This window comes from Neophocaena asiaeorientalis, unplaced genomic scaffold (genome assembly GCF_003031525.2).
Source record: "Neophocaena asiaeorientalis asiaeorientalis breed wild unplaced genomic scaffold, Neophocaena_asiaeorientalis_V1.1 scaffold114, whole genome shotgun sequence".
Taxonomy (NCBI): Eukaryota; Metazoa; Chordata; class Mammalia; order Artiodactyla; family Phocoenidae; genus Neophocaena; species Neophocaena asiaeorientalis.
Genome location: NW_020173116.1, coordinates 5177799 through 5202860, shown reverse-complemented (window position 1 = coordinate 5202860; position 25062 = coordinate 5177799). Strand labels below are relative to the sequence as shown.

General features: G+C 43.3%; 1 protein-coding gene across 3 annotated transcripts in view; it reads left to right on the top strand.

The window, feature by feature from the left end:
- Positions 1–22883, top strand: part of POLR1B (RNA polymerase I subunit B) — a 23847-nt gene extending 964 nt beyond the window's left edge. The window contains exons 2-17 of one of the 3 annotated variants that reach the window (XM_024743757.1): positions 1250–1400; positions 3735–3902; positions 4154–4300; positions 5722–5854; positions 8387–8523; positions 9426–9649; positions 10227–10398; positions 13369–13540; positions 14308–14502; positions 14729–14815; positions 15911–16044; positions 17303–17473; positions 18172–18328; positions 19947–20143; positions 20559–20812; positions 21644–22883. In XM_024743757.1, coding sequence (XP_024599525.1) covers positions 4226–4300; positions 5722–5854; positions 8387–8523; positions 9426–9649; positions 10227–10398; positions 13369–13540; positions 14308–14502; positions 14729–14815; positions 15911–16044; positions 17303–17473; positions 18172–18328; positions 19947–20143; positions 20559–20812; positions 21644–22526 — 2991 coding nt within the window. In that variant the 5' untranslated portion in view covers positions 1250–1400; positions 3735–3902; positions 4154–4225 and the 3' untranslated portion in view covers positions 22527–22883. Of the gene's footprint in view, positions 1–1249; positions 1401–3734; positions 3903–4153; positions 4301–5721; positions 5855–8386; positions 8524–9425; positions 9650–10226; positions 10399–13368; positions 13541–14307; positions 14590–14728; positions 14816–15910; positions 16045–17302; positions 17474–18171; positions 18329–19946; positions 20144–20558; positions 20813–21643 lie in introns of all 3 variants that reach the window. The other 2 variants (XM_024743756.1, XM_024743758.1) reach the window with 2 other exon arrangements.
- Positions 22884–25062: the final 2179 nt, after the last annotated feature.

The following is a 25062-nucleotide window of genomic DNA, read 5'->3' as shown; positions in this document are numbered from 1 at the left end:
AGGCGTTGGAGGAGGGCCGGGGGAGAGGTGATTGAGGCTCGGGGCCTGGGACGGGGAGATCCAGGAGGCGGGGGGAATGGGGCACATGCCGCGGGGCAGGGGTCCCAGAGAGAGGGCTGGGAGGTCGCAGTGTAATTTCAAATAGTTGTAACTCCTTGACCGTGCTAGGCTCAGCGCGGGTCTGTGTTAAGGAAAGTATCAGTGAGGCATAAAAGAGAGGTTCCGTAGGAACCATTTGGTCCACAGGAAGTGATTGGTACCATCATTACACAGCATTTGTTCCACATTAAAGTGATTGGTCTAGAGGGTCATGGTGCCAGAGTTCAGGTGAAGATGGTGGGGAGAGGGTCTCATTAGTAAGCATCCCCTTGTCTCCAGGCGCTGGGCTCTAAGGGTGAGGGAGAGGCAGGCCTGTAAGAGACAGTTCTTGCTTGGCGTCATGTTTTGGGTGAGGAGGTGGAACTGTGAAGGCAGTCGGTGCCGGTACACTTGAGCACTGCTCTGACAAAGGGGCGGCCGTATGGTACTCCGGGAGCACAGAGGAGGTCCAGCTAGTCCAGGTGTACACGAATTGAAGAGGAAAGTGCGTTCCCTCCAGGGGAAGTGAAGGAGCAGAGCTCAAGGGGACTCGACCCTGTGCTTTTGCTGGGTAGGGCTTGCATGGTGGGAGGGGTGGAGAGAATGTGGAGAGCTGTGCCAGTCTCTGATGCTTGAACTCTATTCCGCAAACAATTCGGAGCCATTGAGGCTTCTCTGAAGTTTAATTATTCCTTGACCTGTTTGCAGAAGACAAGGTGTTTTTATTTTTGTCTGATGGGAAATAATAATTTCTATCATGCCTGGACTCATTGTATCACGTCTATGAGAAAAATTATACATCTACTTAAAAGTTAATTGGCCCTGGGGTTTATGAAAACAATGAAAAAGAGCACGGTGTTGAGATGATCAAGGAAGGTTTGACCTAAAATGATGGAGCACATGTACGTAAGAGATTTTTATGGGCAATATGTGGACCAGCAGTTCTCAAACTTTTTGGTCCCAGGACCCCTTTCCACTCTTAAAATTCTTGAGTGATCCCCAAAGAGCTTTTGTTTACTCTATTGGAAACTGAAATTGAGAAATCTTAAAAATACTAATTCATTGAAAAATAGACCAATTTTATATTAACTCTTTTTATCAAAAATATTTTCTAAAGCAGAAATGAAATTAGTAGATGAATGATACTTTTGTGTATCTTTTTAATGTTTAGCTTATTAGAAGACAGCTGGATTCTCAACTCTGCTTGTATAGTCAGTCTCTTTTGATATGTTGTTTTGGTTGAAATACACGAAGAAAATCTGACCCAGATAACGACGCTGCAGTTCAGTTTTTGAAAATGTTGTTCCATAAAGCACAGTAAGGTAAATGACTAATGTTTACAAAACCAAGGGGAAAATAGCCTTCATCAGATCTTGTTTTGCCCAGTTTCTTTGGAGTAGATTCCTCCATCTGTGAGTGCAAGTTGATATGTCTGTCACATTTGTGAATTGCCTACTTGCTAAAGTTTATCTGTAACCCCCAAACCAGTACTCACCAACATCTGCAGGGACAAAAAATTTGAGTTGCCCATTGTACAGCCATCCCAACTCAGGTACAATAAGGCGACACTCTTGCTTTCTTGTTTCAAGTTCTTATACTAAAAATAATGAGATAGTAAGAGAGATATGCTCATTTTTTTCCAGCAGGTTCAAAGTGTTCTTTTCAAAGTTTCTTCCGTTTTTCACGTTCTTATTATGTTCTTTTTGTTGGTGATTTTGCTGTTTAAAACAGACATCATGCGTAGTGCTGAAGTGCTGTGTAATGTTGCTAAGTGTGAGAAGGCTGTGATGTGCCTTCAGAGAAAATGTATATTAGATAACCTTTGTTTAGTCATGAGTTAGTGCTGATGGCTGTGAGTTCAGTGTTAATAAACCACGGTATGTATTAAATAAGATGTTCTTAAGTAGAAACACACATAAAGGGAATTCCCTGGTGGTCCAGTGGGTAAGACTCTGCGCTCCCAATGCAGGGGGCCCAGGTTCAATCCCTGGTCAGGGAACTAGATCCCACATGCATGCTGCAACTAAAGATCCCGCATGCTGCAACTAAACATGCTGCCACGCTGCAACAAAGATCCCAGGTGTCGCAGCTAAGAGCCGATGCAGCCAAAATAAATAAATGTTTAAAAAAAAAAAAAAAGAAAGAAAGAAAGAAACCCACATAAAGCAAGATTATGTATTGATCAGTTAATGAAATGCTGTGATCAGAGACTGGCAGGAACCTAACTTTGTATTTCCCCTGAGAACAGAGGTTCAGAATTCACTGATTCAGCGCTGGTGGTGACTTTATGGGCCGTAACTATTTTGAATAATGAGAATTGGCTGCGTTGAGATATAGATAGTGTAGCAAATGGCTGGAGAAAGTGAATCTTCTAATCTCCTTTTGTAAACTAATGGTCTATCCTGAAATAGGAAATATGTTAAATTTTTATTTTAGAATAAAATACTGAATTCTAAAATACCAGCTTTAGATAAAATTTTAAAGTTTAGAAAAGGTCAGTTGAACTCACGTGAGGTAGAAGAACCTCCCTCGTATTCTTAGCTCCATTTTTTTTTTAAACATCTTTATTGGAGTATAATTGCTTCTTAGCTCCATTTTTGGCATTCTTGCTATTTCAGCACTAAGGCCAGGAGGTTGTTTAGAGTTAATACGTAGGAGAACTCAGTGATGCCCCTTCCTCAGTTCAGCAGCGCTCCCCCCGGGGAGTGGTACAAAGAAGCAACTGCTGTGGAAGGGGAAGAACCACCATGACCACCACCAACCCCTTGCATGGCTCTGGCTTCAGTGTGAGGCCACCGTGGAATGAAATGTACAAAGATCAGCCTAAAGAATGGCATTATTAGAGTGTCTGTTGCTAAATCAGTAGGGTGTGTCTGTATCCTTGCTCTGTTGGCAGGAGTCCCATTTGTCTTGCATGCAGCGGGTACAAGGTACAAATGGGAGGGTTGGGGGAGAAATTAGGAGTTTGAGATTAACATGTACACACTACTATATATAAGATAGGTAAATATCAAGGACTTACTGTATAGCACAGGGAACTAACTATACTCTATATCTTATAATAAACTATAATGGAAAAGAATCTGAAAAAGAATAGATGTGTGTGTATTATATATAAGAATAGAGAAGGACTTCCCTGGTGGCGCAGTGGTTAAGAATCCGCCTGCCAGTGCAGGGGGCACGGGTTCGAGCCCTGGTCCGGGAGGATCCCACATGCCGCGGAGCAGCTGAGCCCGTGCGCCACAACTGCTGAGCCTGCACTCTAGAGCCCGCGAGCCACAAGTAGAGAAAGCCTGCACACAGCAACAAAGACCCAACACAGCCAAATATAAATAAAATAAATAAATTAAAAAAAAAAAAAATAGAGAAGTCAAGCACTTGGTTCAGAGAACAGCTTTGTTCTGTACACAGCTGTATCCCTAGAACCTACTACAGAATCGGACATGTAGTAGACAGTCAAAAAAAAATCTTGTTAATGCATTACAGTTTTAGGTACTTAGGATCTGAGTAGACTGGATGTAGCGTTAGCTGTTTTTCATATGTGTCACATCAGCATTATAGCCATCAATGCTTATAGAACACGTGGGATTTGAAAGAGTCTTAGAGAAAAAATACCTTGGAAATGCAAGCAGCTAACAGTGTGAATTGTGTTTCAGGCCATCCCTCCCTTTGAATTTGCTTTCAAAGATGAGCGGATCTCTCTTACTATTGTGGATGCTGTCATCAGTCCACCCACAGTTCCAAAAGGGAGCATCTGTAAAGAGCTCAATGTCTATCCAGCAGAATGCCGGGGCCGAAGGAGCACCTACCGGGGAAAGCTGACGGTGGGTACAAGAGACAGTGTGTGACTTGCACACTGTACATTTTTGAGAATAAGCCTGGTGCCTAACACAGTTTATACCAGAATTCTACTTTCTTAGTGCTGTCATCCAAGAGATCCCATCTTTTCAATCTAAAGCATAAAATCATTTAGTGTATGGTCTTCTGCCTTAATCTTTTCAAATACTCATTCTTGTAGATCTGGATATTTCCTTTTTCACGAAATAATTTTTTTCTCTCTCTTATTTTCATTTAGGCCGATATCAGCTGGGCAGTGAATGGAATCTCAAAAGGAATCATTAAACAGTTTCTTGGCTATGTTCCCATCATGGTGAAATCCAAGCTTTGCAACTTATACAACCTTCCTCCAAAAGCCCTCATCCAGCACCACGAGGAAGCAGAGGTACCTACAGGGGTCCCATGCAGTCAAAGGCCAAGTGACAGTAGAAAACGCCTGAGCTGGGAGAGAGAGGACGGGAAGCTTGTCGGGAGTCGGGGAGGGGTGTCCGGATTTCTTTCTCTGCTTCAGTCTCTGGATAGGTAACGTGGGGCATTGATGTTTTGTCTGCACACTGCATAGGCCTCATAATGAGTCTCAGATGAGACAATGTATGAAAAAAACCACTCCAGTTAGAGAATATGATTATTATGGGGAAAGAATAGGTAGGTTTTTCCTACCAACTGATACATATTTAGATACATATTTGTTTTTTTTTAAAGCTGTCTTAACCCACATATCTGTCTCACATGTCTGCTTTACCCACAGTCAGATTCTGTGGACGTATTAAATGCTTCATATACCTTCCATTCAAGCCCTGTTAGGTGGCTTTGCAGTATTAAGTTGAAGTAATCAAGACATGCAGACTCTGCTTACAACAGGGGGGCTGTGTTGTGTGGTGGGAAGAGGGTTTTGGTGGCAGATCTGGGTTTGACACCCAGCTGTTCCGTTTACCAGTCCTGCACCTTTGGGAAATTTAATCTCCCTGAGCCTCAGTTTTCTCTTCTGAAAATGGGCATATAGCTCTCTCTCATTATTATGGGATTGAATGTTATGCTGACATAGAACACTCAGCGTGATATGCCTGCTTCATAGTAGCTCCTTATTTATTACAGAAACGTTCTATTAACTTATTAAAAATTAAATATTAAAAATATTTTCCTATTTAGCTAATCCAAATTTCTGGTTTCCAGAGCTTTCATACAGTCAAAAGTTTTTAAACTTATTCAAGAAACCATATTTGTCTGGAAGCTAAACGATTACTGTTTTCATCTTTAGACTTCTCTTTGGAGTAGCTTGTTTTTGATTGTTTTTTTTTGCGGTACGCGAGCCTCTCACTGTTGTGGCCTCTCCCGTTGCGGAGCACAGGCTCCGGACGCGCAGGCTCAGCGGCCATGGCTCACGGGCCCAGCCGCTCCGCGGCACGTGGGATCTTCCCGGACCGGGGCACGAACCCGTGTCCCCTGCATCGGCAGGCGGACTCTCAACCACTGCGCCACAGGGAAGCCCTGTTTTTGTTTTTTAACATCATTTGAAGACTGCAGTCATTTTAGGGACACAAAGGCTGGTTAGGTCCAGGTCTGATAGAAGAAAGTGCTATGATTTTCTTCCATAGTTTTCTCCCAAGTCTCTACAGCCTTTTTAATGTGCTTAAGAAGACTTAATAAAGTCTGCAGTTTCCAAGGGATCCACAGTTCCTCTGGCCCGAGTGCACCTCTTCTGCACATCTGTCTACAAATGAGGGTGCTGATTGCGGTTGGTCAGTTTCATGTTTACGGGTGGTTATATATCTTTGTTTAACAAATTTTAATTCGTCTCTTTGGCAGGAAATGGGAGGCTATTTTATAATCAATGGCATCGAAAAAGTCATCCGAATGTTGATTATGCCTCGCAGAAATTTCCCCATCGCAATGGTAAGACCAAAATGGAAAAGCAGAGGGCCTGGCTATACTCAGTATGGTAAGTTGTAGTGATATTTTGGAATGTTCTTTTAGAAAAACTTAAGCTATTTTATTGGGTTGGCCAAAAGGTGCGTTCATTTTTTTCCGTAAGATGGCTCTAATAGCAGTTAGTTGTCTTTAACTTCATTCGAAACAATTTTGTTAGATTGTATTTGACAGCTGTCATATCAGCGTGCATTTAAAAAAAGAACATCAGAATTAGTGAATTTTTGTGTAGCCATTTTAATATTCAAGATGAAAGAAAAAAATCAACATTTTTCAGCATATTATGTTTTATTATTTCAAGAAAGGTAAAAACGCAACTGAAACGCAAAAAAAAATTTGTGCAGTGTGTGGAGAAGGTGCCATGACTGATTGAACGTGTCAAAAGTGGTTTGCAAAGTTTCGTGCTGGAGATTTCTCTGGACGATGCTCCACAGTCGGGTAGACCAGTTGAAGTTGATAGCGATCAAATCGAGACATTAATTGAGAAAAATTAACGTTATAGGACTTCCCTGGTGGCGCAGTGATTAAGAATCCACCTGCCAATGCAGGGGACACGGGTTTGAGCCCTGGTCCGGGAAGATCCCACATGCCACGGAGCAACTAAGCCCGTGCGCCACAACTACTGAGCCTGTGCTCTGGACCCCGCGAGCCACAGCTACCGAGCCCACGTCCCACAACTACTGAAGCCTAGAGTCCATGCTCTGCAACAAGAGAAGCCACCATAATAAGAAGCCTGCACACCACAACGAAGAGTAGCCCCCACTTGCCGCAACTAGAGAAAGCCTGCGCACAGCAACGAAGACCCAAGGCAGCCAAAAATTAATAAATAAAATAAATAAATCTTTAAAAATCAGCATTATGCCACGCGGGAGGTAGCTGACATACTCAAAATATCCAAATCAAGTGTTGAAAATCATTTGCACCAGCTTGGTTATGTGAATCGGTTTGATGTTTGGGTTCCACGTAAGTTAAGCGAAAAAAACTTTCTTGACCTTATTTCTGCATGCGATTCTCTACTGAAATGTAATGAAAACATTCCGTTTGTAAAACAAATTGTGATGGGCGATGAAAAGTGGATACTGTACAGTAATGTGGAACAGAAGAGATCATGGGGCAAGTGAAATCAACCACCACCAACCACACCAAAGTCCAGTCTTCATCCAAAACAGGTGATGTTGTGTATATGGTGGGATTGGAAAGGAGTCCTCTATTATGATCTCCTTCCGGAAAACCAAACGATTGTTTCCAACAAGTACTGCTCCCAGTTAGACCAACTGAAAGCGGCACTGGACAAAAAGCGTCTGGAATTAGTCAACAGAAAACACATAGTCTTCCATCAGGATAATGTAAGACCGCATGTTTCTTTGATGACCATGCAAAACCGTTATAGCTTGGCTGGGAAGTTCTGATTCACCCTCCGTATTCACGACACATTGCTCCTTCAGATTGCCATTTACTTTGGTCTTTACAAAATTCTCTCTTTTTTTTTAAAATAAATTTATTTTATTTATTTATTTTTGGCTGCGTTGGGTCTTTGTTGCGGTGCGCGGGCTTTCTCTAGCTGCGGCGAGCGGGGGCTACTCTTCATTGCAGTGCACGGGATTCTCATTGCAGTGGCTTCTCTTGTTGCGGAGCATGGGCTCTAGGCACGCAGCCTTCAGTAGTTGTAGCACGTGGGCTCGGTAGCTGTGGCTCGCGGGCTCTAGAGCGTAGGCTCAGTAGTTGTGGCGCAGGGGCTTAGTTGCTCCGTGGCATGTGGGATCTTCCTGGACCAGGGCTCAAACCCATGTTCCCTGCATTGGCAGGTGGATTCTTAACCACTGCGCCACCAGGGAAGCCCCCAAATTCTCTTAATGGAAAAAATTTCAATTCCCTGGAAGACTGCAAAAGGCACCTGGAGCAGTTCTTTGCTCAAAAAGATAAAAAGTTTTGGGAAGATGGAATTATGAAGTCGCCTGAAAAATGGCAGAAGGTAGTGGAGCAAAAGGGTGAATACACTGTTCAATAAATTTCTTGGTGAAAATGAAAAATACGTCTTTTATTTTTACTTAAAAACCGAAGGCACGTGTTGGTCCACCCGATATTAAAAAGTAGACGCATCCAAACAGTCTTTGATATTTTTCTCCCATATATGTATAACGTTTTGTTTTTCTGTTAAGCATTTCTGTGTTATAATTTCATAGTGGGAAACCTTTCTACTGTGTTCAGTTTTTTTTCAAACTGAATGAACACATGTATTTATGTTACTGCTTACCGTGCTGAAGGATGCTGACTTGGCCAGGTGTAGGTACAGGCCTCGGAACTCTTCTGGTTCAGGGTATGTGGCACTCCCCTCGGTCTCTGGCTTACGGCGACCTGGCCTCTGTTTGATCACTCTCTGTGACAGTGGCTGGCTTCACAAGATAGCATTTTGCATTCACGAGCCCCGTATAGTTAAACAGTTTATTCTTACAATTGAGCTAAAAATCAGTCTGTAATTGTAGCCATGCATGCTAAATGGTAGTGTTGCTGAGTTTCTGACCGTTTGCTCTGTTTGTTTAAATAGGAGTTTCAATGCACTGTGTGAGGGAAGAACATTCCGCCGTCAATATGAACCTTCACTACTTGGAAAATGGCACGGTTATGTTGAACTTTATTTACCGGAAAGAACTGTTTTTTTTTCCTTTGGGATTTGCACTTAAGGTGTGACTTACTGAATATACTTCTCTCGTTAGGGAGTGAGTCATTGGAAGTGGTATCCTGTGCAGGATGGATATAGGTTGTCCTCATCAGAGTTCATGCTGTGCTGGCATCTACTACTGCTCCATAATAAGTTACCTCAGGGAATTTCCTGGTGGTCCAATGGTTAGGACTCCTCGCTTTCATTGCCGAGGGCCTGGGTTCGATCATTGGTTGGGGAACTAAGATCCTGCAAGCCACATGGCGCGGCCAACAACACAAAAAAGTTAACTTTAAAGGCAGTGGCTAAAACATCGCTAAACATTTCTCTCACAGTTTCTGTGGTCAGGGGTTTGGAAGTGGCTCCAGATTTGGGCAGTTCTGGCCAGGGTCTCCGGAGGTTGCCGTGAGATGTCAGCGGGGGCTGCTGCTGTTTAGAAGGCTTGCCTGGGGCTGGAGGATCCCCTTCCGAGGCGGTTCCCTTATGGCTGGCAAGTCACTGTGGACTGTTGGCAGGAGGTCTCAGTTCCTCTCCACGTGGGCCTTTCCACAGGCTGCTTTGAGGCAGCTGTCTTCCCCAGAGAGTTAGCCAGGAGAACAAGGCGGGAGCTGGAGTGCCCTTTACGACCCTGCCTTGAGAGTCATGCTTCAGCTTTTCCACCATGTTCCATCGGTCACGCTGGCCAGCCCTGGCTCAGTGTGGAGGAGACCACGGTTGTGGGTACCGGGAGGTGAGGATCGTGGGACCATCTTGGTGTCTCATACGAGCATCGCCCTGATTTTGAAGAGCTCACTTAGATTCAGTGATAGCGGAGTGCTAATTTTTCTCGGGTATTAAAAAAAAAACAAAAACAGAATGGTTACTAAATGATTAAGATGGTTTAGTTATTAGCAGTTTTAAAAAGGAACCTTTTTTTCTTTTCTAGGCACTTGTCAGCTTTTCCGATTATCAGATTTTTCAGGAACTCATCAAAGGAAAGGAAGATGACTCTTTCTTTAGGAACTCTGTTTCTCAGATGTTAAGGATTGTAATGGAAGAGGGATGTTCCACACAAAAACAGGTCCTTAGCTATCTGGGTGAACGCTTCAGAGTCAAACTCAGTCTTCCCGACTGGTACCCAAATGAACACGCTGCAGAGTTTCTCTTCAGGTATGTGTGCTTTTGTTTATTGGGGGTGGACGGTGTCCATGCTTCCTTGTATTGATGTCGCTGGGGCTGGTGAGTCATCTGGGAATCAGAACGGTCCTGGGGGTAGGGTTCTGGCTTAGCAAAGTAGGGCCCAGCTTCGTTTCTGCAGTCATCCTCGCCTTTTTTTTCTTCTGGTAGCTTCGTACCTTCTGTTGTACTTTAAAACTTGTGAAATAACTTCAGACTTCCAGAATTGCTGCAAAAATTGTACACTGGACACTCCCGTTCACTGGTTCTTAACATTTTTACCACTTTGCTTTGTTGCATTCTCTGCATATCATCAGCGTTTTTCTTCCTGCATCATTGAAACTTGCAGGCATCACATCCCTTTATTTCCCCAAGGCTAGGACTTGGTCTTCTGTAACCACTGTGTAGTTATTAAAGGAGCCCTGCTCTAGACCAGCGCTGTCCGACCTGTATCCACGAGCCACACGCTGGGCATTGGAGTGGCCAGTGCAGCTGAGAAGCTGAATTCAGTAGGACATCGAGTAGTATCAGCGGCTGAATCGTTTTAAGCTTTTTCTTTCTCTTTTGGCAGCCAGTGCATCTGTATCCACTTGAAATCCAACACTGAAAAGTTTTATGTGCTTTGTCTCATGACCCGGAAGCTCTTTGCTTTAGCCAAAGGAGAGTGCATGGAGGAGAATCCTGACAGTTTAGTGAATCAAGAGGTCCTGACCCCCGGGCAGCTCTTCCTCATGTTTCTGAAGGTAAATGCAGGCTGCTTCACCCCAGAGCAGTCGTACCTCTTGTGGGATGACGTGGCCATTTCCAGCAGTATTGTTTCCTGCATGTTTAAAATTTCTAGTTTGGGCATTTTATGTAGTCTTTTTTTTTTTTTTTCTACTTTTTGTTTGATTGTTTAGCAGTAAGGGACTTACAGATCTTAGCTTGGCCAGGTTCAGAAATTTCTTTAATGTTTTTATAGAAGCTAAATAAAGACTATCAAATCTTGGTCATAACATTAATGATAAAGTGTAAATGGCCTATATACATACATCCAGTCAGTCCCCATTATTCACAGAATCTGTACTTGTGAATTCACCTACTCGCTAAAATTTATTTGGAACGCCAGCAGTGTCAGCACTCCCGTGATCATTTGCAGACAGGCACAGGTGCTAAAGAACTGGAGTTTCCTGATGTTCATGGCCCCAGCTGAGGTCTGATGAGCTGTAAACAAGGGTCTCTACTGCCATGTTTGTCACAGTTTTGTGCTTTCTGTTGGTGATTTTGCTGTTTAAAGTGACCCCCAGGCTCAGTGCTGAAGTACCGTCTAGTGTTCCCAAGTTTAAGAAGGCTGCGCCGTTCCTTATGGAGAAAACACTTGACAGGCTTTGTTCAGGCATGAGTTACGGCGCTGTTTGCTCTGAGCTCAGTGGTAACGAATCAACAGTATAAACTGAGGTGTCTCTCAACAAACACAAAACACGAGGTCACGTATCGATCAGTTGACGAAAACGTTGTCAGTGACCAGAGCCTCCCTGAAGTCTAACCCTGCACTTCCCCTAGGAGCAGTGCTTCTGGGCTCGCCAGTGCAGTGTTCACAGAGACAGGATAGGACGTGATTACTGTAAATAATGAGAACTCTGTGTGTGTTGGGAGAGAATGTTGGCATGGCACAAAGATAATTTTATAAGCAAGTTGACTTGGTAGCATTTTATATTTTGAATATCATCCCTAAAGAAGATTTAATCTAAGAGATAACAGAACAACGGCAGGGAAGCTGGAGAGGACTGAAGTAAAAATCTCCAAGTTCCTAATCTGGTCAATAATTAAATTCTTACTTGAAGGTAACAACTTTTGTTTCTGTGTGCTCTGTCTATAAAATTAGATTGAGAAATGTTGGTAGCCTAGAATGTCCCTGATAAAAATTCAAATCAGACAGAAGTTTCAGTCACCTTTAAAGACTAATTTACATTCCCCTCCTTAAACTGAAGCATGTGGGTTCGTTGCGGGCCGGCCATGTTAGAAGTATCTTCAGTTCCACGACATTACCAAGGTGACCTGTTTCAGCAACAGAGGAAAGGAAACTTGGGACTTTTTCAGAGAATTCATTGCTTAAAGGTGTCTGACTTCCTTACCTTTCCCTCCGTTATACTCAAGCTTTTAAACCTCTGAATTCGGGACATGAAAGCAATCTTCAGAAGGTTCACGACAGTGACCTGATACGAATGACAGGCTTGTACAACCATCTCAGTGAGTGTTGCCAGAGACTGAGGTCCCTGTGATTGGGTCCGAGGCTGCTTAACAGGGTTGGGGAGTGAGGGACGCTGAAGCGACTCCACTCTGAAGTGTGAGAGCAGCTGGGGAGATGCTGTACTTCCTTCTCAGTGCTGCGTCGCTCTTCATAGGCTTGTCCGCCCATCTCCACGTTAGCCCTTTTACCAGAGAGGCCGGTGAGCCTCATGGGAAGGCTTCCTGGAGGGCTCTCGCCTGCTTCCGCTTGTACCGAGTGTGTAGACCGCACAGACAGGTCCACAATCGCTCGCCTGCAATTCCAGATCCAGAAAGTATGAGAACCAAAAAAAACAATGAGAGTTGGTGACAAAACCTGATCCGAACCAACAGGAGGCTGTTTGTAACTTTCATTTGCTATACTTTGTATGACAGTTTGTGTTTCAGGGTAGAAATGTGTTTGGTTATGAGCCCGTGCCTCAGTCTCCATCATGGGTGTTAGGTAATAAAAGGTCTGTGTGCCCGTCACCTTTCGGAAGCCTAAAAATTTCTTAATACTGAAATGCATTTGGCCCACGGGTTTTCAGAGGTCCTGTAATGCTGTGCTTCCTGAGGAAAAGTTTGTTGTGAGGCTGAAGTAACCATGCAGAGCGCCAGCTTGTTGTACGTGCCCAGTAAATGCTAGCTAACCTCGAAGAGACCACGGGCAGGCCTCTGACCCAGGAGGAAAGTTTAGCTCACTCTTTCCGCCTCCCCGTCTCCAGTTCCAGAGCATTTTACCCACATCTCTGTTCCTCATCTCTGACTTCTTTCCTCTTTTCTCTTTTGTTTTCTCTTCCTTTTCCATCATGTTTCAACTTTTATATGAGAAGAACGTGTCAGTCTTTCCTACTGGCTTGTCAGTAAGGGGTCCTGTGTGTTGGGTGTCATTTGGGGACTTGGGGCTCTTCTTAGTTGTTTTGTTCTTGGGACAGCGGGCTGCTGCGTTGTCTCAGGGCTTTGTTGTTGTTGCCTGTTTCTGGGGTTGAAGGTCTTTCGATTGTTTGATAAGAGCATTTGAATTAAAAACTTTTCTAAGGCCCAAGCAAACCAGTTTTGGTTCTTTTCCATTAGTGTGGATAATCTCGACTGGGAGCGATTTTGTTCCACCCCAAGGGACCTTTGACAGTGTCTGGAGGCATTTTTGTGGGTAAGGGCCAGGGATGCTGCTGTAACATCCCACAGCTCACAGAACAGCCCCTCGTCACAAAGAACTATCCAGCCAGATGTTCACAGTGCCAAGGCGAAACTCAGCACTGCAGAAGTCTGTATCTTCTGTCTTAAGAAGTGCCTGAGCTGTAATAGTACTTTGAAAAGCTGTTTTTTCAGGTTTATAGTTTAGAAGTTTTCCGTGTCAAACGTATGAATTCGTGGGCTTTTGTTATGGATGTGCAGGTTATGTAAGAGTAAATATCCAACTTGTGCTAATTAAAATACCTAAAAATTTAAATTCTTTCTTATTTCAGGAAAAATTGGAAGCTTGGTTAGCATCTATTAAAATAGCTATAGACAAGAAGGCCCAGAAGACCAATGTGTCCTTAAACACTGAAAATTTGATGAAGATTTTTACTCTGGGAACAGACCTTACAAAACCATTTGAATATCTTCTTGCTACTGGGAATCTACGTTCTAAAACAGGTGAAATTAAATAGAGAGGCTTCAGATATTTTTGATTTTCAAATTATTTGCTTGATGTAGATTTATATATTGCCGAGAGAGATTCTTTTCAAAAGTGAACTTCTTACTCATTAAAGACAGATTTCATGTTGTAAATTTTGACAGGTGTATAATTGGGCTGTTGACAGTCTGTCTGTATAGTTGAAACCTAATTTTAATGATCAAATGCATTTCCTGTGCCTCTTTCTAGAAAACCAAAGAAAGCTTAGATCTCTGAGGAAAGGTTAACTAGATGGGTTGTCTGGGAGGGTTGTTAGACATGTGCATCCCTAAACCAGTTGTATTAGAATGACTGGGAAACTTTAAAAAGTGGTTATTGAGGGCCCAGAATCTTTTTTTTTTTTAAAACAGATGATCCTGGTGCCGATTCCTTAAGGGCTAACAAATGCTTGTGTGTTATCCAGCCCTCTTGGATGAATCCCATTCAATTACTTGCTATTTTATTACTCATTTAATGTTTTCCCACAAAGGAGATAGTGTAGAGGAGATGGAGAAACAGTCGAGGCTAATACAGTTTGTGAAATCTGGGGATTTTTACTATGTTTTTAAGCTCTTCCCCTCACCAGAGCTGAGTAAACTTCGTGATGACTGAGTAAACTTTGTGATAACCCACTCTGTGATCTCTAGCGTACTCTGAGGTTTTATCTTATCAGAGCCTCCAGTAAAAGATAGGCTTTTTTTTTTTCCCTTAAGTTTAGCCCATTTTCAATGACATTTGTTTTATTAAGGTCTTGGCTTCCTGCAAGATTCCGGACTTTGTGTTGTGGCTGACAAGCTGAACTTCATACGCTATCTCTCCCATTTCCGCTGTGTGCACAGAGGGGCAGATTTTGCCAAGATGCGGACCACCACAGTACGCAGGCTGCTGCCGGAGTCCTGGGGTTTCCTCTGCCCCGTGCACACCCCCGACGGGGAGCCCTGTGGTCTGATGAACCACTTAACCACCATATGTGAGGTCGTCACACAGTTTGTGTATACAGCATCTATTCCAGCTTTGCTCTGCAACTTGGGTAGGTGGTGTACAGCAGTCTTGTCTGTTTGCTTGTGTGGGTTTTAACAGGTGCAAAGCTATTAAGTTGTGCTTCTTTGGGGGCTGAGCAGAGAATTCTTTTCTCTGCCCCGTGCACACCCCCGACGGGGAGCCCTGTGGTCTGATGAACCACTTAACCACCATATGTGAGGTCGTCACACAGTTTGTGTATACAGCATCTATTCCAGCTTTGCTCTGCAACTTGGGTAAGTGGTGTACAGCAGTCTTGTCTTGTTTGCTTGTGTGGGTTTTAACAGGTGCAAAGCTGTTAAGTTGTGCTTCTTTGGGGGCTGAGCAGAGAATTCTTGTAAGGGCGATGGGTGAAACACTGTGGATAACCTGTGACATTTTGTAAAGCACTTGTTATCTTCAGAAGGTGTTGATGGCTCATGGAAGAGCGTTCTTTATTTAATTAGAGTCGATTCTTGGTATTTGCAGTACTTCTGTTAAGTCACCGCTGGCACTGAATTAGCAGATACTGAGCCGTTGTTCCTGGGGAAACAAAAGATTAGGTTCCTGTGAGCCTCTTGTCACAGCGTTTTCATCAGCTGGTACATAGTCTTGCTTTATGTGTGTTTCTGTTTAAAGACGCCTTATTTAATGTATATTGTCGATTCATCAATATTGAGCTCTCAGCCAACAGCACTGTAGCGATAAGCTTATCTAACACGTTTTTCCATAAGGCTCAGCACGGCCTTTCACGCTGTGCTTGAAGGCCATTACAAACAGCAGAATCACCGGCAAAAGCACAAAGATGCAAAAAATATGGCACTGAACAGAGTGCGGAAAGGACGCTTGTTTACAGTATGAGCTGAAACAGCGCGTCACCTGGTTTGGTCTCAGCTGGGAACACGTGTATCCGGCGATTCAAAATTTTCACTGCATGTCCTCAAATGATCAAAAAAGCGCCACTAGTATTGATATTGGGGTTACAAATAAAGTTTAGCTAGTAGGCAGATTTGTGATATGTGAACAATGAGGATCAAAGGTAATTAGATTTTTGGAAAAAAGTTAATATGTTTACATGGCTCAGAAATCAAAATACAAAAGGTGCACAGGGAAAAGCCTCCCTTAAACCCCTGTCCCCCTACTCCTCTCCTCACCGGCAATTAGAGACAGTAGATTTGGGGGGCCCTTGCCGAAATGATTTAGATATTTACTCAGGCAATACAAAAACGTTCCGGTTTAGAGACAGGATGACTAGATAGCTAAAATGATGAAGCACTTGTTGAATGCGGAGGGAAAGTTAAATGTTGGGAAAAGCATCCTGACGTGATCATTCCGTTTCCTCGCTTCACCAGGCATCACTCCAGTTGATGGAGCTCCACATCGGCCGTACAGCGAGTGCTACCCTGTCCTGCTGGACGGTGTCATGGTTGGCTGGGCGGATAAGGAGCTTGTTCCTGGCATTGCCGATTCTCTCCGACATTTTAAGGTGATCTTGAGTCTCTGTGAATTGTTCTGCCCTTCCGTCTTAGGTTTTCAGTCATTTTCTAGTTGTTGAGGTAGCCCCAGGGCATTCTCGAGTGTCAAGGGGTCTGGAGGTCAGAAGCTAATTACAAAAGTGCCCATACATTCCCTCTGGTGGCAGCGTCTTGCCTTGTACTGACGTCATCAGTTAGGGTCAGTGACAGGTATTTGACCTGTACTTTTTTTTTTTTGGTGGTTTCATTGAGGCCCTAGTCTACTAATCTAACACACTTTTAACTTTTTTTTTCTTGGTAAGTACTAGTGGCATATAGGGGACCTTGAAATATGGACTTAATATTTCAAGTAATATTGGAACTATACAAGATATAAGTCATAACCTGTTGCCTTCTGGGTCTTGAGATACCTTTTATTTTTTTAAAGGCCATTCCATACATCACGTTGGACCTTAGTTCCCCAACCAGGGATTGAATCCGTGCTCCCTGCATTGGGAGCGCAGAGTCTTAACCACTGGACCACCAGGGAAGTCCCTTGAAACACATTTTTTTTTAAGTAGAGGGCTTCCCTGGTGGTGCAGTGGCTTAGAGTCCGCCTGCCGATGCAGGGGACACAGGTTCATGCCCCGGTTTGGGAAGATCCCATGTGCCGCCTTTTCACTGAATACATTTTAAAATAACACCAGTCATCTGTATATTATTTATTTATTTATTGTTTTAGTATTTATTTATTTGGCTGTGCCAGTTCTTAGTCGAGGCACACGGGATCTTCGTTGCGGCATACAGGATCTTTTAGTTGCGGCATGTGACCTCTTGTGGCATGTGGGATCTAGTTCCCTGACCAGGGATCGAACCTGAGCCCTCTGCAGTGGGAGCTCAGAGTCTTAGCCACTGGACCGCCAGGAAAGTCCCCAGTAATCCATGTTGTAGACATCAGAGGATAGAATTTCATTTAGAATGTCTACACACACATTCTTGGTTTACCTTTTCCCCAGTCTCAGTTGTACGCAGTTTGCCTGATACTGGGACTGAGCCCCCAAGAAAGTAGGGCTTTTGCCAACTCTGGTTATGGGGCGAACGGCCATCTGTGTGGGGTTGAGACTGGCAGAGCACTAGGTTTGTTACCTGCAAAACTGATTTAATTCTAAAGATGTTGCTTTTCACATTTGATATGCTTCTCCACTATACCCACCTCCTGGGTGGCAGGGGAGATAGATGTAAAATACTTCATTTATTCTTAATTGAACTCTTTTTTTTTTTTGAGAACAGGTTTTGAGAGAAAAAAGAATTCCTCCCTGGATGGAGGTGGTCCTGGTCCCCATGACAGGAAAACCAAGTCTGTACCCAGGATTGTACCTTTTTACCACTCCTTGTAGACTGGTGCGGCCTGTGCAGAACTTGGAATTGGGCAAAGAAGAACTTATTGGAACTATGGAACAGGTACATAGACTATGTGTGATTGTATAGTATGCAACTTTCAGAGACTTAGTAACTATTTCTTTTTTAAAAGTGTTACTGGGGCTTCCCTGGCGGTGCAGTGGTTGAGAGTCCGCCTGCCGATGCAGGGGACACGGGTTCGTGCCCCGGTCCGGGTGTATTTCACAAAAAAAAAAAAAAAAAAAAAAAAAAAGTGTTACTGTTATAATTACAATTGGGGCATTTGAAAGAAAGTCAAAGCTTATTTTCTGCCTCTTCTGTGACCAGCATGGAGCAGTTTTCATGCTCATCAAACTTGAGAGAGGGTTGGCAGTCACATTACTTGCCTTTCCCGTCCCGCTCAACTCCCCACGTTCCTTGGCAGCCAGCTCTGCCTCGGGTGGTGAGACTGAAACATTCCGTTAGAACCGCTCTCAGTCTTTGCCTACATTTCTGCAGTTGCGAAACTCTGGGCTTTGTGCTACTTTAAAAAAATGTTCCTCCTTCCTATCTCCCTTCACAATTGGACCAGGGTAGATTTAGGATGAAGTGTGTAAGGCATGTGGTATTTCTAACTGTGGATCCCTTCAGTGTTCATGATACTGGGTGGGAAGTTTTTCTTTCAAGTCTGTGAGAACTAAACTCTGAGAGATAGAGCTAATACGTGTTAGCAGTCACAGTTATTTTGTACGTTGAACTTCCTCGTCCTTCCTCTTTTCAAGATCTTCATGAACGTTGCTGTCTTTGAGGATGAGGTTTTGGCTGGCGTTACCACCCACCAGGAGCTCTTCCCTCACAGCCTGCTGAGTGTGATCGCCAACTTCATCCCTTTCTCTGATCACAACCAAAGTCCAAGAAACATGTACCAGTGCCAGATGGGTAAGGTGGAGGGGAAGGTGGTGGTAGTCACAGAAGAAAAGGGCTTGTAGTGTTTTTTTTTAATTTATTTATTTTATTTATTTTTGGCTGCGTTGGGTCTTCGTTGCTGCACGCTGGCTTTCTCTAGTTGCGGCGAGCAGGGGCTACTCTTCGTTGTAGTGCACGTGCTTCTCATTGTGGTGGCTTCTCTTGTTGCGGAGCATGGGCTCTAGGCTCGCGGGCTTCAGTAGTTGTGGCTCGCGGGCTCTAGAGCGCAGGCTCAGTTGTGGCGCACGGGCTTAGTTGCTCCGCGGCATGTGGGATCCTCCCGGACCGGGGCTCGAACCTGTGTCCCCTGCGTCGGCAGGCAGACTCTCAACCACTGCGCCACCAGGGAAGCCCTAAAATCATTTTGTTTTGAATTGATTCTCTGTACTGTAAGGTAGTAGTTCTCCTTTCTGAAATTTCCCCCCTTACATTTCCAGTTGCTGTCATGCTCTGAACTCTATTCCTTGATTCTTCAAGCCAATAAGACTGTGGGTTTCTGAGCTTTAGCCACTACACTGACTGAGCCATCCGGTAAAAAATTAAACAAGAAACAAGACATTAAAAACTGAAAAAACTGGAAATTCACTCTGAAGTTGCTTTTGTCCAAATGTTAATCCCTCTCTAATTTCTATTTTTTATTACATTTCAGTGCTTTCAGGTAGTGTGTATATGTATGTAGTTGATTTTCTTTTCTGGGTTTTATACTTACATGTTGGGGGTGATATTCTAGGACTATCTCTATATACTGGAAACTAGAAGTCTCCCTTTTTAAAAAAATTCCCGTGTATATATTTATTTATTTTAGTTTTTAAAATCATTTTGGGGTTTTTTGGGGGGGTTTTTGCGGTACGCGGGCCTCTCACTGTTGTGGCCTCTCCCGTTGCGGAGCACAGGCTCCGGATGCGCAGGCTCAGCGGCCATGGCTCACGGGCCCAGCCGCTCCGCGGCATGTGGGATCTTCCTGGACCGGGGCACGAACCCGTGTCCCCTGCATCGGCAGGCAGACTCTCAACCACTGCGCCACCAGGGAAGCCCTAAAATCATTTTGTTTTGAATTGATTCTCTGTACTGTAAGGTAGTAGTACAAAGAAGCGTCTTACCTGCCCCCTGTACCTACCTCACTATGCACAGTTTACAAATACCAACATCTTACTGTGTGTGTGTGTGTGTGTGTGTGTGTGTCTGTAAGAAAGTAATCTACTTAGATAGTAGTCACTGTCACTCCATCTCTCCCCCCAGTAGTAGTAATATCCTGTAGTTTGTATATATCCTTTACATCCTCTTTTTATGCTTTTATTACATGTGTGTCCATAAACTAGGTCTAGAATTGGGATGTGTGGCAAATGTACATGAATGCATCATATTAAATGTCATTCTGTACTTTTTCTCATTCAGCATTGTTTTCATGGGTCATGTTGATACACACTTGTCTACTTCATTTTCACCCCAAGTATTAGTCTGTAGTAAACATAACCAGCGTGACTAATTTATTTATTCATTCCCCTATGATGAATATTTAGTTTCCAATTTTATATGTCACCTTTATAATCAAGGAGGAAAAAACAAAATGCTAATTTTTTTCCCTTTGTAGGTAAGCAGACTATGGGCTTTCCACTCCTCACTTTTCAAGACCGGTCAGATAATAAACTGTATCGTCTTCAGACTCCACAGAGCCCTTTAGTGAGACCATACATGTATGATTATTATGACATGGATAACTATCCAATTGGGACAAATGCCATCGTCGCTGTTATTTCTTACACTGGCTATGATATGGAAGATGCCATGGTAAGTTTTACCAGGAGATATAGTTCCATCCTTTTTGGTTTTTAACTTTCTTGTTTACCATCAGATCACTGAAGGAGTATTTCTTGTGTGCCCAAGTGCCTAGTATGTGGTGCGTGGCTCTTCTGTTAAATAGTTAATTCCTGGTCTAAGTTAAAAGTGACAAGCCTTGAGGGATGTCACTAAATATTCATGTGCACGTAGCCTGCCTATCTGGGTGCATAGTATGAGTAGATGTCAAATGAATGTAGTCTTGGAGATATCTACCTTTCTTATGTCTGGATTTTAGTAGCATAGGTGATTTAGGAAATGTGGATAGTTTTAAAATCAAATGCCTAAACCAGTTGTAATTCTAACCGGGTTTATTTTGAAAACTCTCATTTGGTCTCAGTCTCTTAATGATTCTTTGACTTCACAGATTGTGAATAAGGCCTCTTGGGAACGAGGCTTTGCCCATGGAAGTGTCTACAAGTCCGAGTGTATAGATCTGTCTGAAAAAATCAAACAAGGAGATGACAGTCTGGTGTTTGGAGTCAAACCTGGTGACCCACGGATTCTGCAGAAGTTGGATGATGACGGATTGCCATTTATTGGAGCACAACTGCAGTATGGAGATCCATATTACAGCTACCTAAACCTCAACACCGGGGAAAGCTTTGTGATGTACTATAAGTAAGTTCGCATAACCAGTGCTGTTTTTTTTTTTTTTTTTTTTCCGGTACACGGGCCCCTCACTGTTGGGGCCTCTCCCATTGCGGAGCACAGGCTCCAGACACGCAGTCTTAGCGGCCATGGCTCACAGGCCCAGCCGCTCCGCGGCATGTGGGATCTTCCCGGACCGGGGCACGAACCCGTGTCCCCTGCATCGGCAGGCGGACTCCCAGCCACTGCGCCACCAGGGAAGCCCACCAGTGCTGTTTTTTAAAGGCTGTTTCTGAGTGAAATTGCTGGAGGTCAATGCAAGTTATTTTTCAACAGGAGAATTTTTGGAGAAAATATAAGCGGTAGCTTAGTTATTAACTGAATGGACATTTCTTAAATGAGACAAAGTTCTGTGGTCTGTTGTACTGCCTTTGTTTTTCTGCTTTTCTTGTCAGTCTACTACAATTGATCACTTATCTGTGATTTATTTTAAAACTATATTATTCAAACTTGAGCATCTCTCTTGGACATGTTGTTAGTAATGTTTCCCAGCTAAAATGTTGAGTTCATTATACCTCTTAATAAAAATAAAATTTTAAGCTCATTTTACAGCTGTAAAATTGGTTTCAGCAGTAGGCCTTCAGCTGCCTTTCTTGCTAGTATTCTTTCAGATGAAAACAGTTCTCTAGTGAACGTAATCAGTAGCCCTATTCATAAATGCTTTTAGGGATACCAGCTCTATCTGCATTGGAGAATAGAGGTGAGAAGTTTTGCAAATATCCTTTATGAAGCGCTAAATATATCAGTAAAACTTAGTATCTCTATACATTTTGACATTTTGTCTGGTTTATTTTTTCCTAGGAGTAAGGAAAATTGTATTGTGGATAACATCAAAGTGTGCAGTAATGACACTGGAAATGGCAAATTCAAGTGTGTTTGCATCACGATGAGAGTCCCTCGGAACCCAACTATCGGGGATAAATTTGCCAGTCGTCATGGGCAGAAGGGCATCTTGAGCAGACTGTGGCCAGTTGAGGACATGCCATTCACTGAGAGCGGGATGGTTCCAGACATTCTGTTCAATCCTCACGGTTTTCCATCCCGCATGACCATTGGTATGTTGATTGAGAGTATGGCAGGGAAGTCTGCAGCTTTACATGGTCTCTGCCATGATGCTACGCCCTTCACCTTCTCAGAGGAGAACTCGGCCCTGGAATACTTTGGTGAGATGTTGAAGGCTGCTGGCTACAACTACTATGGCACTGAGAGGTTGTATAGTGGCATCAGTGGGCTAGAGCTGGATGCAGACATCTTCATAGGTGTGGTTTATTACCAACGCTTACGCCACATGGTCTCAGACAAATTCCAAGTGAGGACAACAGGAGCCAGAGACAAAGTCACTAACCAGCCTATCGGGGGAAGGAATGTCCAGGGTGGAATCCGTTTTGGGGAGATGGAGCGGGATGCTCTTTTAGCTCATGGTACATCTTTTCTCCTTCACGACCGGCTCTTCAACTGCTCGGATCGGTCTGTAGCCCACGTGTGTGTGAAGTGTGGTAGTTTGCTCTCCCCGCTGTTGGAGAAGCCACCCCCATCGTGGTCCACCATGCGCAACAGGAAGTACAGCTGTACTCTGTGTAACCGCAGTGACACCATCGACACTGTTTCCGTGCCTTACGTCTTTCGGTATTTTGTAGCTGAACTGGCAGCTATGAACATCAAAGTGAAACTGGATATCGTTTAACTTGACGCCGGCCTTTTGGGTCAAGATTGCTATCAGATTAAAACAAAATGTAACTTTAGTTCATTGAAGCTGTTAATAGTTACTCGAGTTTTTCAAGGTTAAGAGTTCTCAACCAAGACCTGGCAACTAAGAATGCAGAGTTTCTGAGTTGCTCTGGTATAATAACTGCTGAAGATGACTTTCAGTGTATTTGTTGCTCTTTAAAAGTGATACACTGATAAATAGAAGGATATTCAGGGGAAAGTCTTTCCACCCCCAGGTTCTTCATATCCTGCTTTCAGCAGGCAGTGACACTCAAACATTTATTTGTCCATATAGAGCAGAGCAGTCCAATAGAAATAAACAGTGTAAGCCATATATATGTAATTTTGTATTTTCTTAAAGTAAAAACAAAGAAAAATTTTTAGCAGCGTTTTTTTTTTTTGCGGTACGCGGGCCTCTCACTCTTGTGGCCTCTCCCGTTGCGGAGCACAGGCTCCGGACGCGCAGGCTCAGCGGCCACGGCTCACGGGCCCAGCCGCCCCGTGGCATGCGGGATCCTCCCGGACCGGGGCACGAACCCGTATCCCTCGCATCGGCAGGCGGACTCCCAACCACCGCGCCACCAGGGAAGCCCTTTAGCAGCGTTTCTGAGGTGTAATGGTTATACCAAAAACTGCACATATTTAATGTATATAATTTGGCGCGTTTGAACATACGCACACACTTGTGAATGATCACAGTCATGGTAATAAATGTCACCTCCAAAGGGTTCCTTGTGCTCCTGGGGGTGGTCGCTTTTGTTTTGTTTCTTGGTGTTTTTACGGTAAGAACACTGAACTTGATATCTACCCTATGGACTATGGATAGAACACAGATGAATGTATCACCCCATACAAACAGTTGTTCAAAAGATCGATATGTGTCTCTAGAAACTGGGTCTTGGTGTAACAAAAAATAATGTATCTATTGAAGGAAAGAGCGATAAAACTGAATGGTGCGTGTAACATGTTTATGAGTGAATGGCTGCTAAAACGCACAGAAAAATACAACTCAAGACTGAATTCTATATGTGACTAGAACAAAAATGTATCTAAAAAGAGCTGTACTCAACACGGAGTGATATGCAGTATATCTATGAATGGACAGTTTGTATAAAACAAAATTATCTACTCAAAGGAAACACCTGAACATAAGAATGAATGATATTTTTTAGGATAAACTATTGTAGAATGGGAAAAACTATACACACAGTTATATGCTGTGTATCTCTATGAATGGAACGTTGGCAGAAAAATAATATATTAACGTAAGATATTTCCATATACATAATTGAATTATACTTTTATATCTCCCTGAATGAAGTTTATGAATCTAAATGAATGTAACTACTGAAAGGATTTATACGCAAAAGAGAATGATGCAAAATATATCTATACATGGAACGTTGGTAGAAAACAGAAACAAGAGGAGGTGTCTACAGAGAGAAAACGCCTATGTACAATGCGTATTGTAGGTTCCTGGAATAAAATGTGGTTAGAATGGAAAGGAATATATCCACTCAAAGAAAAGTGGTGTACACAACACTGAATGATAGGTTACTTATCTCTGAATTCAATGTTGGTATAACAACAACAAGTGTATCTAATGAGTGATGTGTTTTTATCTATAAATGAAGTGTTGGTGAACACAGATGATGTATCTGGAGTAGGAGAATATAAGCAATTGTACCTATTAAAAGGAAGGATTTAGAAATGAGCCTGAAAGGTTTTCCCCGTGAATGGATTGCTGGCAGAACACATGGGTGTCTGCTGAGACAGACTGCCATATGCAGCACTGATGATTTGTATCTGTAAATGGAGTGTTGGTGAGCCCAGATGAATGTATTTGCTCAAGTAAGAATGGTATATACAAGATCTGTGCGTGTGTATGCAATTCATATGTGTAAATATATATAGGTATATAATCTGAATAAATAGGAGAACAAGCAAAAAATCTACTTAAAGGAAAAATATACTCAAAAGACTGAATTAATGTTATGCAACTCTATGAAAAGCGGAGAAAAGTACCTTCAATGGGAAGATAGAGCTAAACGTAAAACTGAATAAGTTACTTATAACCATGAATGAAGTGTTGCATAATTAAAGAATTTATTATGAGTACCTTAAATGAAAGAAGTAAATACAGAATTGAATGACAGATTTTGGTTCCTGGCAGTATCCGTCCCTGGGTCCTGCTAGAAGTCAGACCTCCAGGCCCTGCCCACTTGGAGACAAAGACAAATCTATGGGGTAGATTCACAGCACTAAATCCCTCTGGCAGTCAAGATACTAATGAGAAGCCACTTGTGACTCCTTCCCATCTGTCTTGTGGTAAAAGAGGCCACATCACAGGACTGCAGTGTGTCTACTAGCCGAGGAAGGCCAAGGACTGCTGGCAACCACCAGAAGCTGGAAACAGGCCTGGAACAGATTCTCCCAGTCTCCCGAAGGAATCAACCTGCCAGCACCTTGATTCGGGACTTCCGGCCTGAACTGTGAGAGAACACGTTTCTGCC